The following is a 23,760-nucleotide window of genomic DNA, read 5'->3' on the forward strand; positions in this document are numbered from 1 at the left end:
GTCTGCTGTGTGTGCAGAAGCTCCCAGGGGTGCTCCATGGCAACGGACACATGAAGCTGGCCCATTCCAAATCAGACACACACACACACCCCCGTCCACTGGAGTCAGTCTTCTCAAACCAGCAGTGGCTCCTCAGAGTCTCGGGCTGAGGTCTTTCCCATCACTTCTTGCCTGGTTCTCTGCACTGGAGATGCCCGAGATTGAACCCGGGACCTTCTGCATGCCGAGCAGAGGCTCCACCACCGAGCCACAGCCCTTCCATGGAACAGGTAGGAATTGAAAAACTTCGACCTGAGGACCTGGAGAGCTGCTGCCAGTCCGAATAGACCAGGGGTGGCCACACTGACTCAGGATCCACCTGCGGCTCTTTCACACATACTGTGTAGCTCTTGAAGCCCCCACTGTCCTGTTGGCCGGCTTGGAGAAGGCATTTGTCTCTCTCAATCCCTTTGCCAAGCCACGGACAATGCATTTAAAGTTGCTTTATTTCCCCTCTCCCTCCCTCCCCCCCATCTGTTTGCCTTCCTTCCTTCCCTCCCTCGCAGCTCTCAAACATCTGACATTCACGTTATCGTTACCGTTAGGTGGATCTGTACGTGGTTGACAGATCGCACCCGGAGAGTGCTTGTGAATGGTTCCTCATCCTCTTGGAGAGGAGTGACAAGTGGAGTGCCTCAAGGATCTGTCCTGGGACCTGTTTTGTTCAACATCTTTATCAATGATTTGGATGAAGGAATAGTAAAAAGGTAAAGGTAGTCCCCTGTGCAAGCACCAGTTTTTGACTCTGGGGTGACGTTGCTTTTATGTTTTCACAACAGACTTTTTACAGGGTGGTTTGCCATGGCCTCCCCCAGTAGAACATAAGAGAAGCCATGTTAGATCAGGCCAATGGCCCATCCAGTCCAACACTCTGTGTCACACAGTGGCAAAAAAAAATTATATATATATATACACACACACACTGTGGCTAATAGCCACTGATGGACCTCTGCTCCATATTTTTATCTAAATCCCTCTTGAAGGTGGCTATGCTTGTGGCCGCCACCACCTCCTGTGGCAGTGAATTCCACATGTTAATCACCCTTTGGGTGAAGAAGTACTTCCTTTTATCCGTTTTAACTACGGATAAAGTCATCTACGCTTTCCCCCCAGCAAGCTGGGGACTCATTTTACTGACCTCATTAGGATGGAAGGCTGAGTCAACCTGGAGCCGGCTACCTGAACCAGCTTTCGCTGGGATCGAACTCAGGTTGTGAACAGAGGGCTCCGACTGCAGTAGAGAGCCAGTTTGGTGTAGTGGTTGAGTGCGCGGACTCTTATCTGGGAGAACCGGGTTTGATTCCCCACTCCTCCACTTGCACCTGCTGGAATGGCCTTGGGTCAGCCATAGCTCTGGCAGAGGTTGTCCTTGAAAGGGCAGCTGCTGTGAGAGCCCTCTCCAGCCCCACCCACCTCACAGGGTGTCTGTTGTGGGGGAGGAAGGGAAAGGAGATTGTGAGCCGCTCTGAGACTCTTCGGAGTGGAGGGCGGGATATAAATCCAATATCTTCTTCAGTACTGCAGCTTTCCCACTCTGTGCCACGGGGCTCTATGAAGGAATAGAGGGAATGCTTATTAAATTTGCCAATGATACTAAATTGGGAGGGGTTGCAAATACAGTAGAAGACAGAAACAGGATACAGGAAGACCTTGAAAGGCTGGAAAACGGCTAAAATCAATAAAATGAATTTTAACAGGGATAAATGTAAAGTTCTGCATTTAGGTAGGAAAAATTCAATGCATGGTTATAGGATGGGAGAGACTTGTATTAGCAGTAGTATGTGTGAAAAGGCTCTAGGGGTCTTAGTGGATCATACGCTGAACATGAGTCAACAGTGTGATGCGGTGGCTAAAAAGGCAAATGCAATTTTGGGCTGTATCAACAAAAGTCTAGTGTCCAGATCGCGTGATGTGATGGTAACGCTTTACCCTGCTCTGGTAAGACCTCACCTGGAGTATTGTGTTCAGTTTTGGGCACCACATTTTAAGAAGGATATAGACAAGCTGGAACGGGTCCAGAGGAGAACGATGAAGATGGTGAGGGGTCTGGAGACCAAGTCCTATGAGGAAAGGTTGAAGGAGCTGGGCACGTTTAGCCTGGAGAGGAGGTGGCTGAGAGGTGATAGGATCAACATCTTCAAGTACTTGAAAGGGCTGTCATATAGAGGAGGGTGTGGAATTGTTTTCTGTGGCCCCAGAAGGCAGGACCAGAACCAAGGGGTTGAAATTAAAAGAGTTTCCAGCTCAACGTTAGGAAGAATTTTCTGTTAGAGCAGTTCCTCAGTGGAACAGGCTTGCTCGGGAGGTGGTGAGCTCTCCTTCCTTGGAGGTTTTTAAGCACAGGCTAGAGGGCCATCTGACAGCAATGAAGATCCTGTGAATTTAGGGGGAGGAATCTGTTGAGTTTAGAGTGGTTCCTCAGTGAAACAGGCTTCCTCGGGAGGTGGTGGGCTCTCCTTCCTTGGAGGTTTTTAAACAGAGGCTAGATGGCCATCTGACAGCAATGAAGATCCTGTGAATTTAGGGGGAGGTGTTTGTGAGTTTAGAGCGGTTCCTCAGTGGAACAGGCTTCCTCAGGAGGTGGTGAGCGCTCCTTCCCTGGAGGTTTTTAAACAGGCTAGAGGGCCATCTGACAGCGATGAGGATCCTGTGAATTTAGGGGGAGGAATCTGTGAGTTTCCTGCATTGTGCAGGGGGTTGGACTAGATGATCCTGGAGGTCCCTTCCGATTCTATGATTCTATGTCTTAGGGCTCTCAAACCTCTGCATTATAGTTTGGCTCCCACTGCTTGTCTGGACTTTTGGGCATGATGATGGGAGTCACCATATGCAGCCCAAACATGTCACCCTTTGAGTCTGCCTTTCTTATGTTTCCACTGGTCACCACGGCTACCATTATTACTAAGTATGTGACGGGTTCCCCCCCCCCCCCCCCGCCCCTTAAAATTGCTAAGGAAATATTGACTGGCTACAGAAGCCAGCATGACAGAATTACGGCTGCCATGTCTGTGTTGGGAAATACCTGGGGAGGGCGGGGTTTGGGGAGGGGAGGAGCCTCGGTCTGGTCCATTGCCATACAGCCCACCCTCCCAAAGCAGCCATTTTCTCCAGGGGGACTGATCAAAGCCAGTGTGAACATCAGCCTCGTTCATTACAGAGCCTCCCCAACCTTACAGTTTTAAGGGGAGATTTGCTGTGATTAGAGAACATAGAACAGCGTCCCTAAATAACTGAGCCGTTAAACTGAAGAAGGGATTGAAACGTTATCAAAATCTAGAGAGACGTAGAATCATAGAAATGGAAGGGGCCTCCAGGGTCATCGAGTCCAAACACCTGCACAGTGCAGGAAACTCACAACGACCTACCCCAAGTTCACAGGATCTCTATCGCTGTCAGATGGCCATCTAGCCTCTGTTGAAAAATCTCCAAGGAAGGAGAGCCCACCACCTCCGGAGGAGGAAGCCTGTTCCATTGAGGACCTGCTCTAACGGTCAGGAAGTTCTTCCTCATGTTGATCCGGAAACTCTTTTGATTTAATTTCAACCCATTGGTTCTGGTCCTACCTTCTGGGGCCACAGAAAACAATTCCACTCCATCCTCTAGATGACAGCCCTTCAAGTTTTAGAAGTTGGTGATCCTATCACCTCTCAGCTGCCTCCTCTCCGGGCTAAACATCCCCAGCTCCTTCAACCTTTCCTCATAGGACTTGGTCTCCAGACCCCTCACCATCGTCGTCACCCTCCTCTGGACCCGTTCCAGCTTGTCTATATCCTCCTTAAAATGTGGTGTCCAAAACAGAACACAAGACTCCAAGTGAGGTCTTACAAGAGCAAAGCTTTGTAAGAAAGCGGCTGCATTGAAGCTACGTTCCTCAGGAGCACCCACCTTGTGAATTTCAGCTGGACTATTTCCAAGTTTGGACTTCTATCTATTCATTTGGGGACGAGGTTTTTTTTTTTTTTGCCTCCATGGGATTTCTGTTACTTTAAAAGGCCCTAGCCCTGCCGGCCTCTATCGTTATTGTATTGCTTATTATGTGCTGTACACAATCCTCGTAATATATTTTTGCAAACTGAAAGACGGTGTATTACTTGGTGGCTTCGATCAGTCTACTAATTACACCGTGCCCTTCAAGCAGCACAATTTCTGCACGGGAGCAGATCTCTGCCAGCTGAAAATGAGTTGCAAAAGCGAGAGATCTCCAGGCCTCACCTGGAAGCTGGCAACCCTAAAACCCACCCCATCATCACTCTTCACGATACATCTCTGTGGTAGGTGCAGCAACAACAACAAACGAGGCACAAGTGTAGAAAAATTCAGAGAGGTTTCTCAAGGCAATCTCACCTACAAATGAACCTGTTGTGTGTGAATGTGTCTGTTTGTTTCTGTGTGTGTCTGTGTGTGTGTCTATGTGTCTGCCTGTGTGTCTGTGTCTGCCTGTGTCTGTTTCTCTGTGTGTGTGTGTGTCTGTCTCTGTGTCTGTCTGCCTGTGTGTGTGTCTATGTGTCGGTCTGTGTCTGTGTGTGTCTGTGCGTGTCTGCCTGTCTGTGTGTGTCTGTGCATGTGTGTGTGTCTGTTTCTGTGCGTGTCTGTGTGTGTCTGTGAGTCTGTCTGTGTCTGTCTTTGTGTGTGTCTGTTTCTCTGTGTGTCTGTCGGTTTCTGTGCGTGTGTCTGCCTGTGTGTGTGTCTATGTGTCGGTCTGTGTCTGTGTGTGTCTGTGCGTGTCTGTGCATGTGTGTGTGTGTCTGTTTCTGTGCGTATCTGTGTGTGTCTATGTGTCTGCCTGTGTGTCTATGTCTGTGTCTGTTTCTCTGTGTGTGTCTGTGTGTCTGTCTGTGTCTGTCTTTGTGTGTGTGTGTCGGTTTCTGTGCGTGTGTCTGCCTGTATGTGTGTCTATGTGTCGGTCTGTGTGTGTGTCTGTGTGTCTGCCTGTCTGTGTGCGTGTCTCTGTGTCTGTGTGTGTCTGTGCGTGTCTGCCTGTCTGTGTGTGTCTGTGCATGTGTGCGTGTCTGTTTCTGTGCGTGTCTCTGTGTGTCTATGTGTCTGTGTGTCGGTCTGTGTCTGTCTTTGTGTGTGTCTGTTTCTCTGTGTGTCTGTCGGTTTCTGTGCGTGTGTCTGCCTGTGTGTGTGTCTATGTGTCGGTCTGTGTCTGTGCGTGTCTGTGCATGTGTGTGTGTCTGTGTGTGTGCCTGTTTCTGTGCGTATCTGTGTGTGTCTATGTGTCTGCCTGTGTGTCTATGTGTCTGTTTCTCCGTGTGTGTCTGTCTTTGTGTGTGTCTGTCGGTTTCTGTGCGTGTGTCTGCCTGTGTGTGTGTCTATGTGTCGGTCTGTGTCTGTTTCTGTGTGTCTGCCTGTCTGTGTGCGTGTGTCTGTGTGTCTGCCTGTCTCTGTGTGTGTGTCTCTGTGCATGTGTGTGTCTCTGTGTGTGTGGTGATTGCCAAGTTGCAGCTGACTTTTGGTCACCCTGTTATGGTTTTCAAGGCTGGAGGAGGTGGCTTGGCCATTGCCTGCCTCTGTGTAGCAATCCTGCAGCTCCTTGGTGGGCTGCCTTCAGGCCAGCCTGAGCCATCCACGGGAGGGCAGAGAGAAAGGCGGCTGGGCGCTGCTTGCCTCTGCCTAGCAACCCTGAGCTTCCTTGGGGGTCTTCCATTAAAGTCAAGCCCTGGCTTCTGAGATCTGACAAAAATGGGCTAGCCGGAGCCCTCCAGGTTACGAGCCCCACTACAGGGTCACGGAACAACCACTGAGATGAAGAGCAGGTTTTTATAGCTCACTTCTCTACCTTAAGGAGTCAGAACAGTTCACAATCACCTGTCTCTTCCTTTCCCTGCAACAGACACCCTGTGAGGGGGGTGGGGCTGAGAGGGCTCTCCCAGCAGCTGCCCTTCCAAGGACAGAGTCTCAGAGCGGCCTGCAATCTCCTTTCCCTTCCTCCCTCACAACAGATACCCTGTGAGGTGGCTGGGGCTGAGAGGGCTCTCCCAGCAGCTTCCCTTTCAAGGACAGAGTCTCAGAGCGGCCTACAATCTCCTTTCCCTTCCTCCCCCACAACAGACACCCTGTGAGGTGGCTGGGGCTGAGAGGGCTCTCCCAGCAGCTGCCCTTCCAAGGACAGAGTCTCAAAGCGGCCTACAATCTCCTTTCCCTTCCTCCCCCACAACAGACACCCTGTGAGGAGGGTGGGGCTGGAGTGGGCTCTCACAGCAGCTGCCCTTCCAAGGACAGAGTCTCAGAGCGGCCTACAATCTCCTTTCCCTTCCTCCCCCACAACAGACACCCTGTGAGGTGGCTGGGGCTGAGAGGGCTCTCCCAGCAGCTGCCCTTCCAAGGACAGAGTCTCAAAGCGGCCTACAATCTCCTTTCCCTTCCTCCCCCACAACAGACACCCTGTGAGGAGGGTGGGGCTGGAGTGGGCTCTCACAGCAGCTGCCCTTCCAAGGACAGAGTCTCAGAGCGGCCTACAATCTCCTTTCCCTTCCTCCCCCACAACAGACACCCTGTGAGGTGGCTGGGGCTGAGAGGGCTCTCCCAGCAGCTGCCCTTCCAAGGACAGAGTCTCAAAGCGGCCTACAATCTCCTTTCCCTTTCTTCCTCACAACAGACACCCTGTGAGGTGGGTGGGCCTGAGAGGGCTCTCCCAGCAGCTGCCCTTTCAAGGACAGAGTCTCAGAGAGGCCTACAATCTCCTTTACCTTCCTCCCCACAACAGACACCCTGTGAGGTGGGTGGGACTGACAGGGCTCTCCAAGCAGCTTCCCTTTCAAGGACAGAATCTCCTTTCCCTTCCTCCCCCACAACAGACACCCTGTGAGGTGGGTGGGGCTGGAGAGGGCTCTCACAGCAGCTGCCCTTTCAAGGACAGAGTCTCAGAGAGGCCTACAATCTCCTTTACCTTCCTCCCCACAACAGACACCCTGTGAGGTGGCTGGGGCTGAGAGGGCTCTCCCAGCAGCTTCCCTTTCAAGGACAGAGTCTCAGAGCGGCCTACAATCTCCTTTCCCTTCCTCCCCCACAACAGACACCCTGTGAGGTGGCTGGGGCTGAGAGGGCTCTCCCAGCAGCTGCCCTTCCAAGGACAGAGTCTCAAAGCGGCCTACAATCTCCTTTCCCTTCCTCCCCCACAACAGACACCCTGTGAGGAGGGTGGGGCTGGAGTGGGCTCTCACAGCAGCTGCCCTTCCAAGGACAGAGTCTCAGAGCGGCCTACAATCTCCTTTCCCTTCCTCCCCCACAACAGACACCCTGTGAGGTGGCTGGGGCTGAGAGGGCTCTCACAGCAGCTGCCCTTTCAAGGACAGAGTCTCAGAGCGGCCTACAATCTCCTTTACCTTTCTCCCCCACAACAGACACCCTGTGAAGTGGGTGGGGCTGGAGAGGGCTCTCACAGCAGCTGCCCTTTTCAAGGACAGAGTCTCAGAGCAGCCTACAATCTCCTTTCTCTTCCTCACCCACAACAGACACCCTGTGGGGCTGAGAGGGCACTCCCAGCAGCTGCCCTTTCAAGGACAGAGTCTCAGAGCAGCTTACAATCTCCTTTATCTTTCTCCCCCACAACAATTACCCTGTGAGGTGGGTGGGGCTGAGAGGACTCTTCCAGAAGCTGCCCTTTCAAGGACAACTCCTACAAGAGCCATGGCTGACCCAAGGCCATTCCAGCACCTGCAGGTGGAAGAGTGGGGAATCAAACCCGGTCTTCCCAGGTAAGAGTCCGTACACTTCACCTCTGCACCAAGATGGCCCTCCTGTTGTTAGTCATTTAGGCACTACTGGACTATTGCTCTTTTCTGATGCTGCAGACTGACACAGCTACCCATCTCAGTCTATCTGCTACCTTGTCCTATGGATCTCAAAAGGCGAATCTGGGACTTTATACAGAACTAGTTTGGTGTAGTGGCTAAGTGTGCGGACTCTTATCCGGGAGAACCAGGTTGGATTCCCCACTCTTCCACTTGCACCTGCTGGCATGGCCTTGGGTCAGCCAGAGCTCTGGCAGAGGTTGTCCTTGAAAGGGCAGCTGCTGTGAGAGCCCTTTCAGCCCCACCGACCTGACAGGGTGTCTGTTGTGGGGGAGGAAGGGAAAGGAGATTGTGAGCCGCTCAGAGACTCTTCGGAGTGGAGGGCGGGATATAAATCCAGTATCTTCATCTACCTCACAGGGTGTCTGTTGTGGGGGAGGAAGGGAAAGGAGATTGTGAGCCACTCTGAGACTCTTCGGAGTGGAGGGCAGGATATAAATCCAATATCTTCATCTACCTCACAGGGTGTCTGTTGTGGGGGAGGAAGGTAAAGGAGATTGTGAGCCACTCTGAGTCTCTTCGGAGTGGAGGGTGGGATATAAATCCAGTATCTTCATCTACCCCACAGGGTGTCTGTTGTGGGGGAGGAAGGGAAAGGAGATTGTAGGCTGCTCTGAGACTCTGTCCTTGAAAGGGCAGCTGCTGGGAGAGTCCTCTCAGCCCCACTCACCTCACAGGGTGTCTGTTGTGGGTGAGGAAGGGAAAGGAGATTGTAGGCTGCTCTGAGACTTTGTCCTTGAAAAGGGCAGCTGCTGTGAGAGCCCTCTCAGTCCCACCCACCTCACAGGGTGTCTGTTATGAGGGGAGAAGATATGGGAGATTGTAGGCCGCTCTGAGCCTCTGTCCTTGAAAGGGCAGCTGCTGTGAGAGCCCTCTCAGCCCCACTCACCTCACATGGTGTCTCTTGTGGGGGAGGAAGGGAAAGGAGATTGTAGGACGCTCTCTGTCCTTGAAAGGGCAGCTGCTGTGAGAGCTCTCTCAGCCCCACTCACCTCACATGGTGTCTCTTGTGGGGGAGGAAGGGAAAGGAGATTGTAGGCCGCTCTCTGTCCTTGAAAGGGCAGCTGCTGTGAGAGCCCTCTCAGCCCCACTCACCTCACAGGGTGTCTGTTGTGGGGGGGAGAAGACATAGGAGATTGTGAGCTGCTCTGAGTCTCTGATTCAGGGAGAAGGGCAGGGTATACACCTGCGATTCTTCTTCTTATACAGGTCAAAACCCAAACTGATTAATTTGAGGGATGTTCACGACAACGTGTAGACACCCGGTGGTGGGAAATGCCATCCATTTGAAAAACGTACGCCGCCCACTTTAGAATTTTCAAGGCCAGAGATGGCTTGTCGTCGCCTGCCTCTACGCAGCAACCCTGGGCTTCCTCGGTGGTCTCCCACCCAGATACTAACCAGGAATGACACAACTCAGATGCCTGAGGTTGGACCACCCTAAGCCATCCAGGTGGAAAGTGCCATCCAGTCGCAGCTGACGTAGGGTGGCCTTGTAAGGTTTACAAGACAAGGACAGAAGTGGTTTGCCATCTGCTGTGTCTGCATAGCAACCCTGGACTTCATAGAATCCTAGAGTTGGAAGGGACCTCCAGGGTCGTCTAGCCAACCCCCTGCACAATGCAGGAAACCCAAACGCCTCCCCCTAAACTCACAGGATCTTCCTCGCTGTCAGATGGCCCTCTAGCCTCTGTTTCAAAACCTCCAAGGAAGGAGAGCCCACCACCTCCCGAGGAAGCCTGTTCCACTGAGGAACCGCTCTAATGATCAGGAAGTTCTTCCTAATGTTGAGCCCGAAACTCTTTTGTTTTCATTTCAACCCATTGGTTCTGGTCCTACCTTTCAGAGCCAAAGAAAACAATTCCACACCATCCTCTATAGGACAGCCCTTCAGGGACTTGAAGATGGTGATCCTATCACCTCTCAGCCGCCTCGTCTCCAGGCTAAACAGGCCCAGCTCCTTCAGCCTTTCCTCATAGGACTTGGTCTCCAGACCCCTCACCATCTTCGTCGCCCTCCTCTGGACCCGTTCCATCTTGTCTAGATCCTTCTTAAAACGTGGTGCCCAAAACTGAACACAATACCACTATAGGACAGCCCTTCAGGGACTTGAAGATGGTGATCCTATCACCTCTCAGCTGCCTCCTCTCCAGGCTAAACATCCCCAGCTCCTTCAACCTTTCCTTGGGAGTTTTCCATCCAAGTACTAGCCAGGGCCACCTGGCTTTCAGGAACCACCGCTCCTTTCTTCAGTGACTCACAAAAGCTCATTGCCTGCCACAAAAAGTTGATGAAAAATACTGAAATGATATTGTAAATATTGGATTTATATCCACGCCAAATCTCAGAGTGGCTCCGAAAGCAAGTTAAATGTAGTGGTGAAGTGCGCAGACTCTTATCTGGGAGAACCGGGTTTGATTCCCCACTCCTCCACTTGCACCTGCTGGAATGGCCTTGGGTCAGCCATAGCTCTTGCAGGAGTTGTCCTTGAAAGGGCACCTTCTGGGAGAGCTCTCTCAGCCCCACCCACCTCACAGGGTATCTGTTAGAATTATAGAATCATAAAGTTGGAAGGATCATCTAGTCCAACCCCTGCACAATGCAGGAAACTCATAAATACCTCCCCCTAAATTCACAGGATCGTCATTGCTGTCAGATGGCCATCCAGCCTGTTTAAAAACTTGTTTGGGGGGGAGAGGGGGAGATAAACGAGATTATGAGTCGCTCTGAGACGCTGAGATTTGGAGTGGAGGGTGGGATCTTTTATCATCTTTTACCTTACACGGTCTGGCTAATTTGGGCCACCCAAGAAAGAGATGACCAAAGGTGGTTTTCCCAGTACCTGCCTCTGCATAGCAACTCTGGGCTTCCTTGGGGGTCTCTCATCGAAGTACCAACCAGGACACCCCGCTTAGCTTCTGAGAAGGCAGAGAAAGAAGTCCTTTTCTCCCTTTCTCACAATACAAGAACACGTGGACATTCAATGAAATTGCTGAGCAGTCTGGTTAGAACGGGTAAAAGGAAGTACTTCTTCACCCAAAGGGTGATTAACATGTGGAATTCACTGCCACAGGAGGTGGTGGCGGCTACAAGCATAGACAGCTTCAAGAGGGGATTGGAGAAACATCTGGAGCAGAAGCTATCAGTGGCTATACCACAGGGTATTGATGGAACTATCTGTCTGGGGCAGTGATGCTCTGTATTCTTGGTTCTTGGGGGGAGGGCAACAGTGGGTGGGCTTCTAGTGTCCTGGCCCCACTGGTGGACCTCCTGATGGCACCTGGTTTTTTGGCCACTGTGTGACAGAGTGTTGGACTGGATGGGCCATTGGCCTGATCCAACATGGCTTCTCTTATGTTCTTAAGTGACACAGTGTTGGACTGGATGGGCCACTGGCCTGATCCAACATGGCATCTCTTATGTTCTTATATCTGGGGCAGTGATGCTCTCTATTATTGGTGCTTGGGGGGAGGCCAACAGTAGGTGGGCTTCTAGTGTCCTGGCCCCACTGATGGACCTCCTGATGGCACTTGTGTTCTTTGGCCACTGTGTGACACAGTGTTGGACTGGATGGGCCACTGGCCTGATCCAACATGGCTTCTCTTTATGTTCTTATGTGACACAGAGTGTTGCACTGGATGGGCCACTGGCCTGATCCAACTTGGCTTCTCTTATGTTCTGACAGGATTGGGTTAGCTTGGACTATCCAGGTCAAGGTGTCGTTAAAAACACTACACGTTTGTTACTTCTCTCGTCACATCTTAAAACAAGAGCAAGGCTCTTTTGAGAACCGATCGCTACATAATCCTCCTAGGATAAAGAAAAAAAAAAATCAAGCCAGCCAACCTTAGAAAAACTCCTGTTAAAGATTTATTGCAGCAGTACAATAAATTTTTAGAAAACATACGCGCGCACGTTGGCGTTACAACCCTACTAGTTCCGACAGTGGCACACCAGTTCCAACAGTGGCGCACCGCTGCCAAAAATCCTTTGAGAAAGGGCTTGGGGTAAATGGAAAAAGGAATCCCTCTTTCCGGAGACTGAAGCCCCTTGGTTTCACACACGCCACTAGGCCCCGAAACTGACAAATCGGCCTTCGTGACGTCACAATACGATCTTGCAGGAACATTCAACCAGACTCACTGCTGGCGGGAAGGACGCTCTCTCCCTCCCACGCGGAACAGATCCACTCTTCTCAATCGCACTGACGTTTTAGACACATGCTCCCAGATTTCCCCCCGATATATACACTATTAAAAACCTTTTCTTAAAAAAAAACAAAAAAACAAGTCAAACTACTGTTACAAAAAGAAAAACAATTCGAAAGGGGGCGACGCCCCAAAATTATTACAACTCCCAGGGCACCTCTGTAGGTTTCGAACAGATGCTACAGTATTGCAAGATACATCATTTGGGGGGTGGGTGGGGGCAGAAAGGAAGCCAGGAAAACCCAACGGTGATGAGGTTTGTGGCTTCACCGAGATTTGCCTCTCTCTTTGGGGAGAACCGGAAAAGGGTTTCTTGCGCGTGTGGAAGGGCGGTTTTAAGAGACGTGAGACATAAATAAACATAGTGACCAGGGAAGACATGAAGTAAGGGGAGGAAAAGGGGGAAAAACACAAGAATATTTACAAAGGGGAGGCTCCGGGTGCGTCTTGGCGGGGAGCTCAAAAATCAGTGAGGAGGAGCTTCCCTTGTTTCCTCCCAACAGCCATCGAGCCCCGAGTTCGAGTCACCCACCTTCCACACGACTCATAAAGTGCCTTTCACCGAGCAAACACCCCCCACGGTACGTTTGGGGGCCCAGGAAAGATTCACAGGAGAACCTCTCGCTTTGGGGCCCAAGACCCTTTTTCTTCCACCCAATCCCGGTTTCCTTCCGGACTTTTGCAAACCAGACGCGACCTCAACAGGAGTCCGCCCTGGCAAAAAGCAGGATCTCGCCGCCGGGGCTGCTCCGAAGGAGACCCTGCCGACTGAGAAACCTCCCCCCGATAGGTCGTAAATCAAAACGCAGAATGAGAAAGATCTTTGGTTTAAAGCAACAGAAACGCACAGAATGGAAGCCTTTCCCCGTCCCCCCCCCATTTCCGTTGGGGGGGGGGATACAGAAATGCTCTCATCTTCCCACAAGCGCTTCCATCCGCCTACCTAGTTGGAAAATGATGGAAAATGAGAAGGAGCCAATTCCAACTGTTTAGCGATGGCCGTGTGGTAGAGCCCCCCCCCCTAGGAAAGGAGGCGCCTCTTTCACTGCCCGTGACCCCCCCATGGCGAAAGCACCCTGCGCGTGCACGCAGAGGGCTTCATGAGAGGTGTTTGCGTGCCCTGCAGCGGAAGTAGAAATTTGCTTCCCACCCCCCCCACAACCCGAAGAGGAAAACGGAAAAGCGTCTCAAGAGCGCCCTCTTGTGTGGAGTTTTGTGAGCAAGGAGGAAAGAGAGAGCCGTGCCGGCGTTCAGCCGGCCATCCGCAGATGCCCGACTAATGGGTTGATGCGGATGCCGAGCTCCATCGTACAAAAGGAAGGGCAGGCCTCGGCCACGAGGGTCCAAGTGGTCGGTCCCCTTCCTTGGACCACAACGCAAAGCTGTTGTTCTTTGGGATCCGCAGAGAGGGAGGGTTTTCTGCTTGGATACAAACCCAGCGACCAACTCCAGCTTGCAGGGCTTTTTTTTTGTAGCAGGAACTTCCTTTGCCTATTAGGCCACACGCCCTGATGTAGCCAATCCTCCTGGAGCTTGCAGTAGGCCCTGTAAGGAATTCTAGCAGGACCTCCTTTGCATATTAGGCCACACCCCCTGATGTAGCCAATCCTCCTGGAGCTTACAGTAGGCCCTGTAAGGAATTCTAGCAGGACTCCTTTGCATATTAGGCCACACCCCCTGATGCAGCCAATCCTCCTGGAGCTTCCAGTAGGCCCTGTACTGAGAGCCCTGTAAGGAATTTTAGCAGGACCTCCTTTGCATATTAGGCCACACACCCCTGATGTAGCCAATCCTCCAACAGTTTACAGGGCTCTTCTTCACAGGGCGTACTGCAAGCTCCAGGAGGATTGGCTACATCAGGAGCATGTGGCCTAATAGGCAAAGGAGTTCCTGCTACAAAAAAAGCCCTGACTGTAGTAACGGCTATAGTTCCAGGCAGGGCTTATTTTGTAGCAGGAACTCCTTTGCCTATTAGGCCACGCGCACCTGATGTAGCCAATCCTCCTGGAGCTGGCGGTAGGCCCTGTACTGAGAGCCCTGTAAGGAATTGGAGGATTGGCTACATCAGGGGGTGTGGCCTAACACACAAAGGAGTTCCTGGTACAACAAAAAGCCCTATGTGATTCTCTTTTCACTACAGGTACCTACAGTCAGGGCTTCTTTTTTGAAGGAGCTCCTTTGCATATTAGGCCACACACCCCGGCTGTAGCCAATCCTCCAACAGTTTACAGGGCTCTTCTTCCAGGACCTACTGCAAGCTCCAGGAGGATTGGCTACATCAGGGGTGTGTGGCCTAATAGGCAAAGGAGTTCCTGCTACAAAAAAAAGCCCTGACTGTAGTAACGGCTATAGATCCAGGCAGGGCTTATTTTGTAGCAGGAACTCCTTTGCTTATTAGGCCACGCGCACCTGATGTAGCCAATCCTCCTGGAGCTTGCGGTAGGCCCTGTACTGAGAGCCCTGTAAGCAATTGGAGGATTGGCTACATCAGGGGGTGTGGCCTAACACACAAAGAAGTTCCTGGTACAACAAAAAGCCCTATGTGATTCTGTTTTCACTACAGGTACCTACAGTCAGGGCTTCTTTTTTGAAGCAGGAGCTCCTTTGCATATGAGGCCACACACCCCGGATGTACCCAATCCTCCAAGAGCTCACAGGGCTCTTCTTCCAGGGCCTACTGAAAGCTCCAGGAGGATTGGCTACAACAGGGGTGTGTGGCCTCATATGCAAAGGAGCTCCTGCTACAAAAATAAGCCCTGCTGGTATGGCTCCCACTTTCAGGAGGGTGCCTGCCTCCCCCCACCCCCCCCAAAATAAAAAAATTACTAAGATAGGCCACAGATCCATTCACCTCTGTGTGCATGCCGATGTCTGAACCATGTAATATGTCCCTCTCCTCCCTGTTTGGTGGGAATCGGGTGGAATTCTAGCAGGAGCTCCTTTGCATATTAGGCCACACCCCCTGATGTAGCTAACCCTCCAAGAGCTTATTAAAAAGAGCCTTGTGAGCTCCAGGAGGACTGGCTACGTCAGGGGTGGGTGTGGCCTAATATGCAAAGGAGGTCCTGCTAGAATTCCTTACAGGGCTCTAAGTACAGGGCCTACTGGAAGCTCCAGGAGGATTGGCTACATCAGGGGGTGTGGCCTAATATGCAAAGGAGGTCCTGCTAGAATTCCTTACAGGGCTCTCAGTACAGGGCCTACTGGAAGCTGCAGGAGGATTGGCTACATCAGGGGTGGGTGTGGCCTAATATGCAAAGGAGGTCCTGCTAGAATTCCTTACAGGGCTCTAAGTACAGGGCCTACTGGAAGCTCCAGGAGGATTGGCTGCATCAGGGGGGTGGGGCCTAATATGCAAAGGAGGTCCTGCTAGAATTCCTTACAGGGCTCTCAGTACAGGGCCTACTGGAAGCTCCAGGGGGATTGGCTGCATCAGGGGTGTGTGGCCTAATATGCAAAGGAGAGCTCCTGCTAGAATTCCACCCCTGATGGGAACGCCCGGTGCCAGGCATGTGGACTTTGACAGGCAGTGCCGACCCCGGGCACCTGGTGGAGGTGAATGGAAGTGCACTTCCTTCCCCGTTGGGGAACCCGCTCACCCTCGTGGAGCGCATGAACCAAACCATCTGCCTGACGCAAAGCTGGAATCTGCTGAAGAGGAGCGGGCAAAGAGGGACCTGTCGTCCAAAGGCAAAGCCAACCCTGCAACTGCAAACGTGCCGCTTGTCTGAAAAACACCAACAGCGGGCTGCAGAGCCGGAGGGGGTGGCGCAACAGGCAGGAAGCTGCCCGGCTGTGCTTTCAAGGGGACCGGATCCCTTGAATCTGTCCAGGTCCCTTGAATCTGACCGGATCTGTCCAAGGAGCAAAACGGCCCTCCTGCAATTGTCACCCCAAGGAGATGACTTTTCCGCAGGCAGGCAGAACTGCAAAAGAACTGCCGCTCCTTTCGAGCGGGACTGCTGCGGAAACAGCCGACTCCTGCAACGCAAGTGCTTTGCGGCCTGAGAGCAAACGCAAAACGTTTGGAACTCTGGGTAGCTCAATCTAAAAGACGGTTAAAGCCCACAAGGGAGCCTCCATGGCGTTCGCACACCCCAAAATTCCCGGCAGTGCCGACTGCTCCTTTTGGTTTTCCAGAAGCGCGGTTCTTTTCTGTATTCAAAATTATGGCAATGGAGATTAGAAACCACATTAAGAACGGGAAATCCACAAACTTCTCGCCTGCCAGTCGGTGTTGGAAATGCGCCTTTTGTGCTGTAAAACTCGTACAGACTTTAAAAAACAAAGTACCCTCCCCCCCCCCCAAAAAAACCCCGTTAGGAACTGATCAGGTGGGAACAGGCAACGGTACGCAAATGGGACTGTCCAGCCGCGTGCTCTTGGGGTTCCTTGTCTCTCTGATGACCGGCGGGTCGCTCACGCACCCCGAGTCTCTTTCTTCCTTCAGAAAAAATAAACTAAAAAAAAAAAAAAAATTAAAATAAAATCACGAACAGGATTTTCAGCGGTGAGACAGACGAGGCCCCCGAGGCGTTGAGCTTCGTCTCCGGCCTCCGAAACGCACGTCGAGAGAGGCTTCCGAAACGTCTGCCGTGAAAAGCGTCTCTTGGGTTTACGCCGTTGAAAAGTGACAGCCCCTCCTTTTTTTTTTTGCTCCAGGCACTACTTAAAACCGAACGGGTCGCCTTTTACTACGGCGATGGCAGGTTGCGGTGGGAAAAGTCCTCGCCCTGGGGAGGCCCGGCCCCTTTCCTAGCGGTGTCCGGTGTACGCCTTGAACCAGGAGGTCACGGAGGCCGCTGCCGAGGAGATCATGCCGCCGGCGCTGCTGCTGGCAACCGGCTGGGAGGCCTGGGTGCTCTGGCTCTGCAGCATCTCCACGGGCTGGGAGGGGATGTCGCAGAAGCGGGGGCTGGGCAGGTTCTCCCAGTCCGTCCCCAGGTCCGTCTCCTCGTCGCTGATGTGCTCGTCACCGCTCTCGTCCGTCTCACCGGCCCCGCTGGGGTCCACGAACTCCATGGAGTCCTCCAGGTCGGCACTGATCTCGAAGGGCCCGGACCTGGGAGCAGAAAGGGGGGATTCGATCAGACACCTTCCTGGCCAAAACCAGTGGGAATGCGAGCCTGTTGGCAACAGGAAGGGCTTTCCGGTCACAGCTGACTTTCTCCCAATACCAGAATTCTTGGCTGGGGCTCTTTAGCTAAAGGTTAAAGCACTTGGGGCCCCCCTTTAGCTAAAGGTTAAAGTGCTTGGGGCTCTTCAGCTAAAGGTTAAAGTGCTTGGGGCCCTTTAGCTAAAGGTTAAAGTGCTTGGGGCTCTTCAGCTAAAGGTTAAAGTGCTTGGGGCCCTTTAGCTAAAGGTTAAAGTGCTTGGGGCCCTTTAGCTAAAGGTTAAAGTGCTTGGGGCTCTTCAGCTAAAGGTTAAAATGCTTGGGGCTCTTCAGCTAAAGGTTAAAATGCTTGGGGCTCTTCAGCTAAAGGTTAAAGTGCTTGGGGCTCTTCAGCTAAAGGTTAAAATGCTTGGGGCTCTTCAGCTAAAGGTTAAAGTGCTTGGGGCCCTTTAGCTAAAGGTTAAAGTGCTTGGGGCTCTTCAGCTAAAGGTTAAAATGCTTGGGGCTCTTCAGCTAAAGGTTAAAATGCTTGGGGCTCTTCAACTAAAGGTTAAAGTGCTTGGGGCCCTTTAGCTAAAGGTTAAAGTGCTTGGGGCTCTTCAGCTAAAGGTTAAAATGCTTGGGGCCCTTTAGCTAAAGGTTAAAGTGCTTGGGGCCCTTTAGCTAAAGGTTAAAGTGCTTGGGGCCCTTTAGCTAAAGGTTAAAATGCTTGGGGCCCTTTAGCTAAAGGTTAAAGTGCTTGGGGCCCTTTAGCTAAAGGTTAAAGTGCTTGGGGCCCTTTAGCTAAAGGTTAAAGTGCTTGGGGCCCTTTAGCTAAAGGTTAAAGTGCTTGGGGCCCTTTAGCTAAAGGTTAAAATGCTTGGGGCTCTTCAGCTAAAGGTTAAAGTGCTTGAGGCCCTTTAGCTAAAGGTTAAAGTGCTTGGGGCCCTTTAGCTAAAGGTTAAAGTGCTTGGGGCCCTTTAGCTAAAGGTTAAAGTGCTTGGGGCCCTTTAGCTAAAGGTTAAAGTGCTTGGGGCCCTTTAGCTAAAGGTTAAAGTGCTTGGGGCCCTTTAGCTAAAGGTTAAAGTGCTTGGGGCCCTTTAGCTAAAGGTTAAAGTGCTTGGGGCCCTTTAGCTAAAGGTTAAAGTGCTTGGGGCCCTTTAGCTAAAGGTTAAAGTGCTTGGGGCCCTTTAGCTAAAGGTTAAAGTGCTTGGGGCCCTTTAGCTAAAGGTTAAAGTGCTTGGGGCTCTTCAGCTAAAGGTTAAAGTGCTTGGGGCCCTTTAGCTAAAGGTTAAAATGCTTGGGGCTCTTCAGCTAAAGGTTAAAGTGCTTGGGGCCCTTTAGCTAAAGGTTAAAGTGCTTGGGGCCCTTTAGCTAAAGGTTAAAGTGCTTGGGGCCCTTTAGCTAAAGGTTAAAGTGCTTGGGGCCCTTTAGCTAAAGGTTAAAGTGCTTGGGGCTCTTCAGCTAAAGGTTAAAATGCTTGGGGCCCTTTAGCTAAAGGTTAAAGTGCTTGGGGCCCTTTAGCTAAAGGTTAAAGTGCTTGGGGCTCTTCAGCTAAAGGTTAAAATGCTTGGGGCCCTTTAGCTAAAGGTTAAAGTGCTTGGGGCTCTTCAGCTAAAGGTTAAAGTGCTTGGGGCCCTTTAGCTAAAGGTTAAAGTGCTTGGGGCCCTTTAGCTAAAGGTTAAAGTGCTTGGGGCCCTTTAGCTAAAGGTTAAAATGCTTGGGGCTCTTCAGCTAAAGGTTAAAGTGCTTGAGGCCCTTTAGCTAAAGGTTAAAGTGCTTGGGGCCCTTTAGCTAAAGGTTAAAGTGCTTGGGGCCCTTTAGCTAAAGGTTAAAGTGCTTGGGGCCCTTTAGCTAAAGGTTAAAGTGCTTGGGGCCCTTTAGCTAAAGGTTAAAGTGCTTGGGGCCCTTTAGCTAAAGGTTAAAGTGCTTGGGGCCCTTTAGCTAAAGGTTAAAGTGCTTGGGGCCCTTTAGCTAAAGGTTAAAGTGCTTGGGGCCCTTTAGCTAAAGGTTAAAGTGCTTGGGGCCCTTTAGCTAAAGGTTAAAGTGCTTGGGGCCCTTTAGCTAAAGGTTAAAGTGCTTGGGGCTCTTCAGCTAAAGGTTAAAGTGCTTGGGGCCCTTCAGCTAAAGGTTAAAATGCTTGGGGCTCTTCAGCTAAAGGTTAAAGTGCTTGGGGCCCTTTAGCTAAAGGTTAAAGTGCTTGGGGCCTTTTAGCTAAAGGTTAAAGTGCTTGGGGCCCTTTAGCTAAAGGTTAAAGTGCTTGGGGCCCTTTAGCTAAAGGTTAAAGTGCTTGGGGCCCTTTAGCTAAAGGTTAAAGTGCTTGGGGCCCTTTAGCTAAAGGTTAAAGTGCTTGGGGCCCTTTAGCTAAAGGTTAAAGTGCTTGGGGCCCTTTAGCTAAAGGTTAAAGTGCTTGGGGCTCTTCAGCTAAAGGTTAAAATGCTTGGGGCTCTTCAGCTAAAGGTTAAAATGCTTGGGGCTCTTCAGCTAAAGCTTAAAGTGCTTGGGGCCCTTTAGCTAAAGGTTAAAGTGCTTGGGGCTCTTCAGCTAAAGGTTAAAATGCTTGGGGCCCTTTAGCTAAAGGTTAAAGTGCTTGGGGCTCTTCAGCTAAAGGTTAAAGTGCTTGGGGCCCTTTAGCTAAAGGTTAAAGTGCTTGGGGCCCTTTAGCTAAAGGTTAAAGTGCTTGGGGCTCTTCAGCTAAAGGTTAAAGTGCTTGGGGCCCTTTAGCTAAAGATTAAAGTGCTTGGGGCCCTTTAGCTAAAGGTTAAAGTGCTTGGGGCTCTTCAGCTAAAGGTTAAAGTGCTTGGGGCCCTTTAGCTAAAGGTTAAAATGCTTGGGGCCCTTTAGCTAAAGGTTAAAATGCTTGGGGCTCTTCAGCTAAAGGTTAAAGTGCTTGGGGCCCTTTAGCTAAAGGTTAAAGTGCTTGAGGCCCTTTAGCTAAAGGTTAAAGTGCTTGGGGCCCTTTAGCTAAAGGTTAAAATGCTTGGGGCCCTTTAGCTAAAGGTTAAAGTGCTTGGGGCCCTTTAGCTAAAGATTAAAGTGCTTGGGGCCCTTTAGCTAAAGGTTAAAGTGCTTGGGGCCCTTTAGCTAAAGGTTAAAGTGCTTGGAGCTCTTTAGCTAAAGGTTAAAGTGCTTGGGGCCCTTTAGCTAAAGGTTAAAGTGCTTGGGGCCCTTTAGCTAAAGGTTAAAGTGCTTGAGGCCCTTTAGCTAAAGGTTAAAGTGCTTGGGGCTCTTCAGCTAAAGGTTAAAGTGCTTGGGGCTCTTCAGCTAAAGGTTAAAGTGCTTGGGGCCCTTTAGCTAAAGGTTAAAGTGCTTGGGGCCCTTTAGCTAAAGGTTAAAGTGCTTGGGGCCCTTTAGCTAAAGGTTAAAGTGCTTGGGGATCTTCAGCTAAAGGTTAAAATGCTTGGGGCCCTTTAGCTAAAGGTTAAAGTGCTTGGAGCTCTTCAGCTAAAGGTTAAAGTGCTTGGGGCTCTTCAGCTAAAGGTTAAAGCCCTTGGGGCTCTCTAGCTTGGAGAGATGTCAACTGAGGGGTGACATGAGAGAGGTTTAGAAGAGTATGCATGGGAAAGAGAAGATAGAGAAAGAAATCCTTTTCTCCCTTTCTCACAACAGAAGAACTCATGGGCGCTCCATGAAATTGCTGAGCAGTCGGGTTAGGATGGAGAAAAGGAAGTCCTTCTTCACCCAGAGGGTGATTAACATGTGGAATTCACTGCCACAGGAGGTGGTGGCGGCTACAAGCATGGATGGCGTCAAGAGGGGATTGGAGCAGAGGTTCATCAGTGGCTATTAGCCACAAGGTCTAGACTGGGGTGGCCAAACTGTGGCTCGGGATCCACATGTGGCTCTTTCACACATATTGTGTGGCTCTCGAAGCCCCCACCACAGTTTGAAGAAGGCATTTGTCTCTTTAAATTACTAATCTAAGCCAACCCAGATGACTTGGAGAATGCATTTAAAGTTAAAGTTGCTTTCTTTCCACCTCTCCCCCTCACCACATCTTCCTTCTTTCCCTCCTGGCTCTCAAACATCTGATGTTTATTCTATATGGCTCTTATGTTAAGCAAGTTTGGCCACCCCTGGTCTAGACGGAACTCTCTGTCTGGGGCAGTGATGCTCTGTATTCTTGTTGCTTTGGGTGGAGGCAACAGTGGGAGCGCTTCTAGTGTCCTGGCCCCAGTGATGACCCCTGGGTTTTAGCCACTGTGTGATACAGAGTGTTGGACTGGATGGGCCATTGGCCTGATCCAACATGGCTCCTCTTATGTTCTTATGTGCAACACAGAGTGTTGGACTGGATGGGCCATTGGCCTGATCCAGCATGGCTTCTCTTATGTTCTTATGTGACACAGAGTGTTGGACCGGATGGCCCATTGGCCTGATCCAACATGGCTTCTCTTATGTTCTTATGTGACACAGAGTGATGGACTGGAGGGGCCACTGGCCTGATCCAACATGGCTTCTCTTATGTTCTTATGTGACACAGAGTGTTGGACCGGATGGCCCATTGGCCTGATCCAACATGGCTTCTCTTATGTTCTTAAGTGACACAGAGTGTTGGACTGGATGGCCCATTGGCCTGATCCAACATGGCTTCTCTTATGTTCTTATGTGACACAGAGTGATGGACTGGATGGGCCATTGGCCTGATCCAACATGGCTTCTCTTGTGTTCTTATGTGACACAGAGTGTTGGACTGGAGGGGCCATTGGCCTGATCCAACATGGCTTCTCTTATGTGACACAGAGTGTTGGACAGGATGGGCCATTGGCCTGATCCAACATGGCTTCTCTTGTGTTCTTATGTGACACAGAGTGTTGGACTGGATGGGCCATTGGCCTGATCCAGCATGGCTTCTCTTATGTTCTTATGACTTATGAGGACCCTGTAGGAGAGATGTTCAGAGGTGGTTTGCCATTGCCTGCTTCAGTGTGTGTGTGTGTGTGTGTGTGTGTGTGACCCTGGAATTCTTTGGTGGTCTCCTATCCAAGGACTAACCAAGGCCAACCCTGCTTAGTATTCAAGCTCTGATGAGATCGGTCTGTCCTGGGCCATCCTGACACAAGGATGGTCCGGCACAAATTAGCAAACCTGAGGGCTCTAGTTGAAAAATCTTGTAAGTGACTATTACCACTGGCCTATACAGAGGGAGGGCACATTTTGGATCTACTGAGTCCAAAAATGGAAATGACCCTGCTTAGTAACCTTGGACTTCCTTGGTGGTCTCCCATCCAAATACCAATTAAGGACAGACCTGCTTTGCTTCTGAGATGTGATGAGATGGAGCTAGCTTGGGCCATCTGGGTCAAGGCAAGAGACATTCAGAGGTGGTTTTGCCATGGCCTGCCTCTGCGTAGCAACCCTCGACTTCCTTGGTGGTCTCCCATACAATTACCAACCAGGGTCAACTGGGACTGACCCTGCTTAGCTTCTTAAGATATGATGAGATGGAGCTAGCTTGGGCCATCTGGGTCAAGGCAAGAGATGTTCAGAGCTGGTTTGTCATTTGCCTGCCTCTGCGTAGCAACCCTGAACTTCCATAGAGGCAACCTGCCCAAGTGCTAACCAGGGCCGAGCCTGCTTAGCTTCTGAGACCTGACAAGATCAAGCTGGCTTGGGCCATCCAGGTCAGGGCAAGAGATGAAAAGAAGTAATTTGCCACTGCCTGCCTCTGCGCAGCAACCCTGGACTTCCTTGGTGAATATAAGAGAAGCCATGTTGGATCAGGCCAATGGCCCATCCAGTCCAACACTCTTGTGTCACACATAAGAGAAGCCATGTTGGATCAGGCCAATGGCCCATTCAGTCCAGCACTCTGTGTCACACATAAGAACATAAGAGAAGCCATGTTGGATCAGGCCAATGGCCCATTCAGTCCAACACTCTGTATCACATAAGAACATAAGAGAAGCCATGCTGGATCAGGCCAATGGCCCATCCAGTCCGACACTCTGTGTCACACATAAGAACATAAGAGAAGCCATGCTGGATCAGGCCAATGGCCCATCTAGTCCAACACTCTGTGTCACACATAAGAACATAAGAGAAGCCATGTTGGATCAGGCCAATGGCCCATTCAGTCCAACACTCTGTGTCACACATAAGAACATAAGAGAAGCCATGCTGGATCAGGCCAATGGCCCATCCAGTCCGACACTCTGTGTCACACATAAGAACATAAGAGAAGCCATGCAGGATCAGGCCAAGGGCCCATCTAGTCCAACACTCTGTGTCACATAAGAACATAAGAGAAGCCATGCTGGATCAGGCCAAGGGCCCATCTAGTCCAACACTCTGTGTCACACATAAGAACATAAGAGAAGCCGTGTTGGATCAGGCCAATGGCCCATTCAGTCCAACACTCTGTGTCACACAGTGGCCAAAAAACCAGGTGCCATCAGGAGGTCCACCAGTGGGGCCAGGACACTAGAAGCTCTCCCACTGTCGCCCCTCCCAACCACCAAGAAAACAGAGCATCACTGCCCCAGACATAAGAACATAAGAGGAGCCATGTTGGATCAGGCCAGTGGCCCCACTAGTCCAACACTCTGTGTCATGCAGTGGCCAAAAAACCCCCAGGTGCCATCAGGAGGTCCATCAGTGGGGCCAGGACACTAGAAGCCCTCCC

The 23,760-nt window shown here is 51.0% G+C and overlaps 1 protein-coding gene across 1 annotated transcript in view; it reads right to left on the minus strand.

Annotated features, from left to right (window-relative positions):
- Window positions 1–16,770: 16,770 nt before the first annotated feature.
- ATG14 (autophagy related 14) overlaps window positions 16,771–23,760 on the minus strand; it is a 47,738-nt gene continuing 40,748 nt past the window's right edge. Inside the window, exon 10 of the mRNA XM_060261837.1 lies at window positions 16,771–17,105. Coding sequence (XP_060117820.1) covers window positions 16,799–17,105 — 307 coding nt within the window. The 3' untranslated portion in view covers window positions 16,771–16,798. The remainder of the gene's footprint in view (window positions 17,106–23,760) is intronic.

This window comes from Heteronotia binoei, chromosome 21, assembly GCF_032191835.1.
Source record: "Heteronotia binoei isolate CCM8104 ecotype False Entrance Well chromosome 21, APGP_CSIRO_Hbin_v1, whole genome shotgun sequence".
NCBI lineage: Eukaryota > Metazoa > Chordata > Lepidosauria > Squamata > Gekkonidae > Heteronotia > Heteronotia binoei.